The 11,775-nt window shown below is 43.8% G+C and overlaps 1 protein-coding gene across 1 annotated transcript in view; it reads left to right on the top strand.

The window, feature by feature from the left end:
* Nucleotides 1-2,356: 2,356 nt before the first annotated feature.
* Nucleotides 2,357-11,775, top strand: part of ADGRA3 (adhesion G protein-coupled receptor A3) — a 56,645-nt gene continuing 47,226 nt past the window's right edge. Inside the window, 1 exon segment of the mRNA XM_037390454.1 lies at nt 2,357-2,868. Coding sequence (XP_037246351.1) covers nt 2,597-2,868 — 272 coding nt within the window. The 5' untranslated portion in view covers nt 2,357-2,596.

The raw sequence follows: 11,775 nt of genomic DNA, 5'->3' as shown, positions 1-11,775 counted from the left end.
GAAATTTGTCTCTCCAGGATTATGCGAAAACCAAGAGTTAAGGTGGTCTATGATCACAGTCACCAGAAGCAACAGTTCACCACTTCCACCATCATCTTTAGATTATGTGACCATGTGAATTATCTCACAGATAAAACTGGAGACTAATGGGGTTGCAACATATGCACTTCACAAATGCAAGCCAAGGGAGAAGAGCAAGTAGCTTCAGAAAAATATGGGGACGTTCCCTTAAGTAGCAACGAAGTGAAATCTTGATTAGCTATATTGAAACTGTCGTGATGCCAAGCCAAAATTCTGGTGGAATCAACGGTATAAACTGGCTCCGCTGCCAGAAGAGTCAGCTGTATGGCCTATCTCCATGTTGATCATCAACCCAGCACAAACTTTTTACGTAGCTGTCCAGTGACTTGGATCATGTTATTGACACAGCTGAAGGTAATGGGAATAAAGTAGCAAAAGGGAAGAACTGTTTTAACCCAGCACTACTTCTGAGGGGAAAAGTAACTTGGGCTGGAGTTTGATACGGTCAATCTAGCTTTATAACTCCTGGTGCCAGATCAAAAATGATGGGGCCCCACAATACAAATGACCAAATACAAATTCACTCTGCACTTTGGATTTGTTTAAAACAAAACCCCAAACGGAAGAACTAACTTCACACTGGTGAGTTTTATCCTAATTAGATCTCCTCTACAGTTGGCACAACAGCAGTGTCAAAGCAGCTCAAAGGCGTTATCAACTTTGTATTTTCTGTCCTGATCTAATTTAGTTCAAGTGTAATAGTGGCCTTGCATCTCACTCAGATCAGGTTGGTCCTGCTGAGTGACTCAGTGGCATGCAAACCTAATATTAAAGTTCAAGGACCTGTGTCTTCTTTGCATTCTGGTCAACAATTTCAGTACGTGGGATAGGTTCCATTTTCACTTGTAAGAGGCCATACAGTAGAGAGAAAACATTAAGGTGGGTAAAGGGTATTTACAACATGCCCAGGTAATTGTGATAATTGTGATGTTATTACTGTAACCTTGTTCAACTTGTCCCAATCCACAATTCCTATCTTTCGCCAGTATCTTTCATTAGGTTATATTTAAAACTGGGTCACAACTTGGAGTGTCCAACATTATTCAAGAGCATCTTAGGCTGAAGAGTTTGGAAGACTCATTTTGGCAGCTATTATTGCCAACACCTAAAACTGCATTTCTGTGTAATAACAGGTATTTTGTAGGGTGTCATTTGCCAGTGCTCTTCTGTAAGGATGGGGCATTGTGAGTTCTTGGATAGCAACCAGAACCTCCTATAGGTTGTCAAGTCTCTCTTAAAATTTTTAAAGTAGGTGCTGTCAGTTCTTGTAACTTGATTGTGAGTTTGCTAAGTTATTTTATTATCCTCACACCTACCAGAGGCCAAGAAAACACTGAGAATTTCAGGTGTAAATTGGCACGAAGGCATTTGTACCTGGCTGTCCTAGCTGCAGGGAAATGTGAGAACGTGACCTACCTACACCCAGAGAAGCAGTCCCAAGCGTGCAATGAAAAGACACGTTGTAGGTAGGTGGGTGTTGGTTTTTTTTAATTTTGAGATTGATGATATTGAAATGATTTTTCCCATCCTTTGCCTTTTTGGTTGTCAAGTGGGAACAGCAGGGGTACCTCATTTTAAAGGGATGATTTGAGGATTTACAAGCACAAGCTACTTGATGCGAGGCTACTGAGAGCCATTCGGCACCGAAGCAGGGGATTATTGTTATTCTTCACGAAGTAAGGACAGCAACAGTCCCTCCTGCAAGAGCAAGGCTTCGGAACTGGGGGTACGGAGCACGGCATGGAAGCAGAGCAGAGGGAAACCAAACCTCACCACCCCGTTCTTGCGAGGGGGACAGGGCCCACGAAACGCCAAAGCGACCCTCGGGTGTAAAGAACTGGGGGCGGGGGGGGGGGCGCGGGGGCGAAAGGCACCAGACGTCGGGAACGGTGCACAGGCCCGGCCCGGGCGATGAGCTCCCGCTGGAGGCGGCCGGGGGAGGGAGGCAACGACAGCCCGCAGTGCCGCGCTGCGGGGAGCGGCGGGGCCCAGGGCAAGCCCAGCACTGCCGAGGGCCCTGCCAGAGCCGCAGCGGCGGAGGGACCCGAGCCCCCCTACCGGGAAGGCGCTTCTCCCCCTCAGCCGCACTGGCCCCCCTCCGCCCGGCAGCAGCACCCCCCGGCCACGGCCCCCGGCCCGGCGGCGCGCAGGCGCGGTGCTGGCCGCCGCAACAGCGGCGCTTGCGCAGTGGGGCCGAGGCCCGGCGGGCGCGCTCGCCGCTGCGGGACTCCGGCATCGGCGGAAGGCGGCGCTGCAGCCGCTGCGCGGAGCCCGCCAGGCCCCGACACAAAGACGAGGGCGGCCGTGGCGGCCGCAGCTCCTACCCGCTCGCCCGCCGCCCCCGCGGTACCACATGGCGGCAGCGCTGTGGCCGCGCCTGGCGCCGCCCCCGCGCAACTAGGCCAGGGCGAGCCGCGCCCCCCCGCTCCCGCTCGCTCCTCTCCCGCCCGACCCCGGCCGTCCCCGACGCCTGTGGAAGGAGCGGAGCCGGAGCGGGGCCCTGCACAGCCCCGCCATGCTGCCCCCGGGCCGCCGCGCTCTCTGCCGCCCACCGCGCCGCCGCCGCCGTCGTCGGGCGGCGGAGCTTCTGCCCGCGCTCCTGCTCCTGGCGGCGCTGGGGGGCGGCGGCGGCGCCGCGCTGCCCCCGGGCTGTAAGTACGACGGTCGCCCCAAGAGCGCCGGCAGAGCGGCGGCCGGCGGCCCGGTGGAGGTGAAGGTAGTTTGCAGCAACCTGGAGCTCGTTCAGGTCCTGCCGCCCGAGGCGCTGCCTAACCGGACAGTCACCCTGTGAGTACCGGCCCCGGGTGGGGGGTGGGCGGCCGCGGTGCGACGTGGACGGGGTGGGGAGGGCAGGGCGCCGGCCCGAGGTATAATGGGGTCAGCCGGGGGCGGGAAGCGTAGTTGACCCCCTACGCTGTGGGGGAAAGTCCTAGGAGCGGTGGGGTTGTTTTTTGGCTGTGCTTTTCGCGCTTTTCATACTTTCCCGTAGTTTCCCGGCATGGTGATTTTAGGGCGGGAGGGCGGGGACCGTCCCGTTACCGGCGGAGCGGGCGGTGGCGCGGGGGGGCTGCGCAGGGTGGTCCCGCCCCACGGAGCAGCATCCCCACCCCCCTTTTGCGCCTTCTCCCCTCTGGGGGCTGCTCGCCTTCAAAGGGTTCAGGCTGGTCAGAAGGCGTAGGAGTTACTTTATTTAAAGTAATTCCAGAATTGTATTTATTATTTAAAAAAAACTTCCTTAAATGTATTTGTTTTATCTCAGGAGAAACTCAGCTTTGGAGTACTGTGTTTCGAGGTAGTTTTAACAAACGAGCGCTGATGGACGGTGTGAGCCGCTCAGTGTGAGGTGGGCTGGGTGGGCCTGACGTTTCACCGTAGCAACTCCTTCGTGGCAGGTCGCGATAAAATCAGCAAAGGCATTTATTTTGGTTTTTTCTTTGCAAAGAAGGTCAGTTTACTTCTGTGTAGCAGTAGGCATGTTGTTCTTACGCGGAGGCAATCCTAGCTCATCCATTTGAATAACAAGTTTCAAACAGGATGTGCAACTTCATCCAAAGTCAAAAATATTTTGCTGTTTACTTAGACATGAGTGTGCACATGTAAAGAAAGGATTTGCAAGTTGTTTTTCTTCATGAGACGTTAACCGGTCACCCTAGCAAAGAAGTTCATAGAACCACAGAATTGTTTGGGTGGGCAGGGAGGTTTCCGTGCTGGATTTTCTTAGTGGATAGTCCTAAAAGTGTAACCCTATCTCTTTAAAGAGCCTTAAAGTGCCTGTGCAACCCTGGGAAGACTCAGGTGCAGCTAAGTAGTATGCAAGAAAATCAATGAAAAAACACTAAGTAGTCTAGCTTAAGATATTTATCTACTTAACTGGAAATCAGAGATTAGAAAGATCTACCAACAGTCCAAGTTTAATAAAAGCGCAGGATGTATATAGCTCTGTCATGAGAACAACAACAATCTGACTGTTGCTTTTGTGAACTTTGACAACACTGAAACACCAAAGAAGGGCTTCCTTCAGGAAGTCTTGGTGAGGTGTGGACCAGGTCAGTAGCAGGTGCATCGGTCTGGACCTGTGAGAAAAGGGAAAGCTGCTAAAAAAAAAAAGAGGTGGTAAAGGCTGAAGTAGTCGTTCTTGCTTGGCAGTCTGCAAGGGTTCACAGAATATTTCTAGATTACCTGTGAGAAGTGACCAGAATTACTCTCATGTGAAGTTGCTGAAGTAGAAGAAAAAGCAAAAAGTAGATGGTAATGGCTGATCAACAAATCCATTTTAGTCTTTGTTAACATCAAATGCTTTGCAGCTGATTAACTGTTAAACATATAGTATTATCCGTTACAATTTTGATGAAAGTATATGTTAGTATGGTTAATATGCTGAAGTTGACTGTGGGGGTCTTTTGGTTAAAAAAAATTGGGAGTCACAGCTCTGGTTGTTGTGAAAGACAAGCAGATATCAAACAGCAGCCTTGCTGTGAATGGACCTTTGTTCATAATTGCAGTAACAGAAGAATTTGGAAGAATGGTTCATCTTTCATCTTGATTTTCATACTCCTACCTTATCTAGAGTGTATCTAGACCATATCTACATACTAATTAGTTGCTTTCAGTTTTAACAGGCCTTTGAAGTTCATGATAACTTCTGAAACATTTATTTTTTCCTTTTAAACTTTTTAATAGACATAGCAAGAAAAAAATTACTTTTTTCATTATTTGTAGTAAGTGTCAGAACGGTGTTCATACAATTAATATGAACACACACTTTGAAATTTTACTTAAACATAAGGCAAAGATTATTACACCAGTGCTTCTGCTTTTTCTAAGAAAATGAACACAGTAACAGTTGTGGTTCACAATCTTTCAAGTTTGTTGGCTCTTGAGAGTTTTGTGGTGTGTTTTTCTTACTGAATCCATGTTAACCTGGTTAGAAAGTTTTGGTGGTTTATGAAGTATGTTGCCAAGTGCCATTTCACTCAACACACTGTTGATTAGTAGTGGATGGGTTCAATGTTATCTAATCTTTTGCCAAAAATTACTTCCCCCCACCCTCAAGCTGGTACTCTGGAATTACAGCACTTGGTGGATAGTGGAAGGTTGTCTGATTAAAACTCCCCTAAATTATTTTGAATCTTGATTTTTGTGGGATTCTTCTATTAAAGTACTAGTTCTATTGTATCTTTTTGGATTAGTGGATCACTGCAGAAATAAGTAGCTGAAAACACTGCCTTTTAATTCAGTTAATTTTTTTTGTATTGACTTTTATTTTGCACAAGCTGATTTTAAATACAAGGACTTGTATAGTTTTATATAACTTTGGGGTTTTCGAGTGAGCTAGGAATGACTGAAATGAAGTGATTGTTTTCATTTTAGAAATCCTGATTCCATCCTTATCACTCATCAAACTCTTAGACTTTCAGTAGATCAGCTGCTGTGCATTTAGCATTTACAATTTTTTTTTTTCCCTGTAATGAAATACTTTGAGGACAAAAGTCTCTAAAAAGTGAGGATGTAAGAGAAATAATGGAAATTAGGATAAATAAGTGGTATCTGAGGATGCTGGCCAAGTTCTTTCATTCTTGCACACCATTGAAGTTAGTGGTTAACGATGATATTGATGAGCTGGGCAGGGTCACGTAAGTTACAAAATGCCTTGGCCTTTGTTTGCTACAAAACATTTTATTTTCCTTGTAGTTTAGGCCAGTATTATTTAGAAACTTTTAGTTACAGTTCAGAAAAAAAATGCTAACTTAATTTCAGTTGATGAGAGACAAAGTAAGTTTGTTTCATGATTGAGGAAGGAAAGCAGATACTGGAAGAAGAGCATTAAAGTATAGAGAGATGTCTATGGGAGAGTAAGTAACGTTTAGGATTTCTGATAGTACTGTAGATTGAGATTCCTTTAGAATTGGCGGGTAGAATTGGCTGGTGCGTTTTACTGAGCAGTTCCAAGGTGAATCCAAGTTTAGTTATAGCTAAGGAAGGGACCTTTTCATAGCCTTACATAATAAGAACTGATTGGGATGCAAATGAAGGGTGTATCTACATCAACACCATAGGTGGCTTTGACCTTTGTAGTTTAACCAGCCAGATGAGATGCTTTTGATGTGAAGATAACAACTGGGTGAATGTAACTCCGTGCTTTGACATTTTCTGTATTTCAGTAGATACTGAATCTTTATCTATGCGCTATATTGTATATGCACTATACTCTTGTAATAGAAGTCTGAGATAAGATATCCACTGCTGTTGTGTTTCTTGATGAAAACTCAAATCACAAGGTTATAACTTGTTGGATATTAGCCATTACTTCATTCTTTGGAAAATGTGTAATCCCACTGAAGGCAAGCCCATGAAGTTGTAATCCTTGTTGGTTGTTGAGGATTTTAGTTACCCATTACACGCAGGTTATTCTATATGAATAGGAACCTCAATAAACAGAGGAAAAGTGTATATATATTTATAAAGAACTGTTCCTGAATTGAGAGCCTTACTAGTCTGCAAACAACATTGCTTACCCACATATCCTGATAGGAACATACAAGTATTGGTATTTGCACTCACATGTGTTAGAATTTCCAAGTCAGAGCATTAGCCTGAATTTGCGTTCGGAACTGTTCAAAGATGTGCTTAACTGTGTTGCTGTTGAGAAACAAAATGTCACGGTTTTTGTCTAGCTCCTGAATATAATCATGTCAAACTACATCCGTTAAGTCGCTCAAAGGCATACTTATTTGGCCTTCTAGATATCAGCATAGGCTTTTCATTTGTTACACAAATTCCTAAATTTCAAAAATTTCAAAGCAAAAGGTCACTCATATTGCAAGGAGTCACTTGTATCACAGTGTGCAATTGCACATAATGTAATTACATTGTGTTCATTAGCCCTTCAGTGAGTATTAAATGTTCAATGTGATAAGCAGTATCTAGTCTCGGGAAGAGAGATTTTCATCTTCAAGACTAATTCTTTTTTTCTTTTTGTCTTTTATTGATCAGTAGTATTCCTGGGTTTGCTTCAGTTTGGCAAAACTGCAGAGTATTAAAATATAAAAGTAAATGCCAAGAGTTAAAGAAATAGAACTAGAATTTGTACTGCTGTGATGAAGAATGAATAACTACATCTGTCTCATTCTTTTTTGCTTGACAAGTATGGAGCTGCAAGATTAGAGTTTTCAGAATTTAGCAGTTCTCATAAGTAGCTTGGCATGGGCCAGATAAGTTGCAGGTTCATGGATTTGTCATTACTACCTTATTTAGTCTGTATCTTCACCATAATTACATAATTTTTGAATCTATACAGTTTAAATGCTTTCTTTGTACCAGTAGTTAATCCACGAAGATAAAAACAGTTAAGCGTTTCTTTTCATTAGTAATAATAAATTGTTTTAAATTTAAGAACTTCAGCTGAAATATGTTTTTGAGACTTTGCTTTCTGCAGTGAGATAGTTAATGAATTTTAAATATGAATTTGTAAAATCTTAAGTAATCTATTAAATATCTTTAGTCTTTAACACTGTAAATAGGTGAGAATTTTATTTTTGACCTTGGATTTCACTATTTGGCTGTTCAGTAGTCTGGTTGCCTTTGGAGTGCTACAGTGGGACATACATCCATTAGTTACTGTTTCTATGCATTGCTGTGTTGCGACTCCTCTGTCAGCGATGACAGGGGGCATGCCCAGTGATGCAGTACGGTACCGTCCTACACATCTCCAGGCTGCCTTAGAGCGAACGGGATGCCGGTGCACTGCAGTGTAGTGCTGCTGGGTCTGAAAATAGGGTAGTTGCTTCGGTGGTGTGTGTGATCCAAGCTGTTCAGTTTTGGCAGGGCTGTAGAGTTGTTGCTTTTGGAGTAGGAGCTTGACCTTTGTGGCAAGGCAGATCAACTAAGAGCTATTTTGGGGGGGGGGGGGGGAAAACCAAACACCCAAGCAAAGCAAACGTAATAAATGCGGATTGATTAAAGACACTGAAGAAATAGGCAGCTTAATCCCACAGTTCTGTCTGCACTGGGCAGTGTGTTCTAGGATTCATTCAGGTGACTCGAGCATTACAGCTGTAGGTGGCTGTGCGCTCTGCCGTCTTCAGGTGCTTTGTCTAAGAGTGCAAGCTGTGTCCTCTGCTAGATCAGTTCAATGCAGGGAAATAAAGATGCTTTGAGGTAGAGACAGACACACGTTAGGGTCTAGATAAGGAGTGAAGAAAGGCAGAGAGATTGGATTAAAAGGCAGAAACTGCTACTGGAGTTGGGGTGGAGTTGAGATGGGAGCATGGGTTTGCTTGAATGGCTGTGTTGGTTATGGAGACGGGAAATCAGAAGGACTTCAGAGGGAGCAAAGGCAGAGCAGATAGTGTGTGGAAGAATAACTGGCTTAGCATGACATGGGCAAGAATTCCTGGAAATCTTAACAGCTACCGCCAAAATCAGTAAAGGTGGATTAGTGACTGAATGCCAGTAGTAGAAGATGGATCATAAAAGGAAATGGTAGTGGCATGACACAGGCAGGGAAAAGTCTTCTGACATTGTCCACTTGATGTGCTATTTCCATCTGAGGAGGTGAACATACAGGCTTTTTTCTGTCAGATTCAAGAACTTGTTATATTAGTTAGCCCATGTTGTTATAGAATAGGTTTTACCCTGAAACTTGGTAACACCCAGAGTTTGCAATTTATGCTCAGATTTCTGAAAGCATCCTGTAAGACATCAGAAACAGCTGATTCTAATACCTCAAAATCTTGTGTTACGGTAACAGCCTTTGGTGTTAACAGAAATTTAAACCAGTTCTCAAAATTGTTAGTGGGCTCATTAGTTTCTGTGGGTTGCAGTGATGTGACCTTACAATTCTGTGCTGGAGAAGGGAGGTCCCCTTCCACCCTCTCCTCCTGCTTCTGACGGGGATGGTCAGAAGCAAGGGCAGGGGAGACATGATTTCTCTGAGTGCGGGAGGCTACATCCACATCCAGCTGCCTGTGAAGCTGTAGCTTGAACTGGAGGTGGTATACCTTCACCTCCCAGTCTCTTGCTGTATGGGTGGTTTGTGGTTGGTTGGTTTTTTTACCCCCTCCATTGTTGCTGTACTAGAGTTTGTCGGGCTTCATGCCTAGTTCTTCAGGGAGCTAAACTATCCAGAAACTGTTGACTTTTGTAGGATTGAGATATAAATTTTTGTGAAAATACATCTTCGTGTGGCAGCAGCTGACAGGAAGTGCTTGCGAATGTGTCTAGACAAAGCACTTTCTAGAAAGCACATATACCTGATAGGAAATGTAAATACATATGAGACTGGGCGTGACAGCATATGCTATAATTAATACTCCTGTCATATGACACATAGAATGTATAACAGCTTAAGTTAGGAGAGTCTGGATAGGCATCTGTGTGTGTGCAGTATTTCCTGTGAAGCGAGTTACTTTTGTGTGTACGTATGGAGGTTGGAGGGGTAGGGAAACTTGCATTAAATTGCAAATCAGTGAGAATCCTAAAAAGTGTACATCTGGTGGATAAATGGGAAGCTCAGGAAGGAGCACAAGGGAGGGGAGTAAAACAGGAGGGTTACTACAGAAAAAGTAAATCATAAATCTCTTAAATGCAGATGCTACAATAACAAGGGGAGGGGAAGAGGGAGGGGAGAGAGAACTTGGAGGAAGCTTCCCAGAATGTGGTGGGTGCAAGGGTTAGGTTACCAGTGCCTTTGGTTAGCTTTAGAAATAGCAACTCAGAGTCAGCATTGCAAGAAATTGTATGTTGCGGTGTCCTCTTAATTTTCTCTTAGGTAGGCTTTTCAACCTGGGATAAGTACCAGAAAGAGAGGCTTGGTTGGTAAGGTCATGATTTCACAAGAATTTATTTTGATAGTATCACTTTCAGCAACATTGCTATTCATTCTTGCATTCTATTTTGCCACTCAGTTCTGTCCTTTTTCTAAGATTATTTTTATTTAATACTTTTACATAGAAATTCACTGAGATACTCCAGCGATTGGCACTGTATTTCACTACAAATGAAGAATTTCTGTCCTTAAAGAAAGGCAATAAATAAAGCTTGTGGCCACATACCAGAAAAATATCAAGAAAAAATTATCATGAATGGCAGTGCACAAAGTGAGCATTGTTGCTTGAATGATGCAGGGATAGTATAGGAAAAAGTATCCATCATTACGTCATATAAACAGCACATTCCCAGTTAAAAATGGAGCTATATAAATAGACAGAGTTTTAATTCTGTAATTTCATTACTTCTGAGTGTTTTGGTTTATAATCTTAATATTGTTTAACATGCATAATAATGAAATAGCACAGGAAATCTTTTATCTGTTGCAAGCTTCTATTTTGCAAATGTTTCATTGCTAAGCTTCCTCAATTACAATGCTTTTGTTGAATTGGAAAGTACTGCCCTCTTTCATTAGGGGCTGTCGAAAGATTCATAGTTCTTGCTCTGTTTATAGCTTATGGAGTGTTTTCATTTCAGGGTTACTTTTAAGCAAGTACTGCTCATGTTCTTCTCAGTCTATTACTTATGTTTCTTTCCCTTTGACACCTGTAACTCACTAGAAAGCAAAATACTAACTGCTGAAAAATATTGGTTTTATATCCTTGTTAAATCACAGCTTCTACCAGATAAACTTTGAAAAACGTATTTCTCTTTGCATGTTCACGGCTTTCAGCAGAGAACATTTTTCTTGGTTGTACAGATGCTTATTTTAGTCCAATTTTTGCTGGTGGCCGCTTTCCCAGTCCTTAGAGTATACAGCCATCATCATGAAATGATCTGATTTATTTTCTGTTTCCTGGCTTTCTATTTGAGTCTCTCAAAACGTGTTCTGGAAGCTGCTTCAGCATTGAACTAAAAGTTCTGCTGCCTCCCCGTCTTGTTCAGGCTTCTTGGGAAGCCACTTTGACTATTTTGTAATAGTGTTAATGGATGTCTGTGTATTTTAATAGTGTCCTAAGAAAGGATTCATGTTGTGAAGTTTGGAGATGCATTGTACTAACAAGCAAAGAAGGACTAGCTGGATATGTGAAGGCTGGGGGCAGCCTTGGCTGCAGTGACTGCGAGATAAAGTTCAGGATCCTGGATGGAAGAAGCAGAGCAATAAGAAGGATTGCAACCCTGGACTTCAGGAGATCTGACTTTGTCCTCTTCAAGAACCTACTTGGAGGAATCCTATGGGTTAGGGGCTCTGGAAGATGAGGGAATCCAACAGAGCAGGCTAATATTCAAGCATCACTTCCTCCAAGCTTGAGATTGGTACATCCCTATGAGTAAGAAATCAAGCAAAGGGGGCAGGAGGCCTGCATGGTTGACCAAGGAGCTTCTGGCAAAACTCAAAACAGAAGGAGAAAGTTTATGGAATGTGGAAAAAGATAGGCCACTTGAGAGGAATATAGGGATGTTATCAGAACATGCAGGGAGGTGACAAGGAAGGCTAAGGTCTGTTTAGAATTAAATCTGATGAGAGGTGTCAAGGAAAACAAGAAGGGCTTCTTCAAGTCCATCCGCAGGAAAAGGATGACTAGAGAAAATGTGGGCCTGTTGCTGAATAAGGTTGGTGCCTCAGGGCCAAAGGACACTGAGAAGGTGGAGTTACTGAATGCCTCCTTCGCTTCAGTCTTTACAGCTAAGGCAAGCCCTCAGGAATCCCAGACCCTGGAGGCAAGAGAGAAAGTCTGCAGAAAGGAAAACTTCCCCCTGATCGAG

Source organism: Falco rusticolus, chromosome 1 (genome assembly GCF_015220075.1).
Source record: "Falco rusticolus isolate bFalRus1 chromosome 1, bFalRus1.pri, whole genome shotgun sequence".
Lineage (NCBI taxonomy): Eukaryota > Metazoa > Chordata > Aves > Falconiformes > Falconidae > Falco > Falco rusticolus.
Note: the sequence above shows the minus strand (reverse complement) of the source record. Positions and strands in the feature narration are given on the sequence as shown.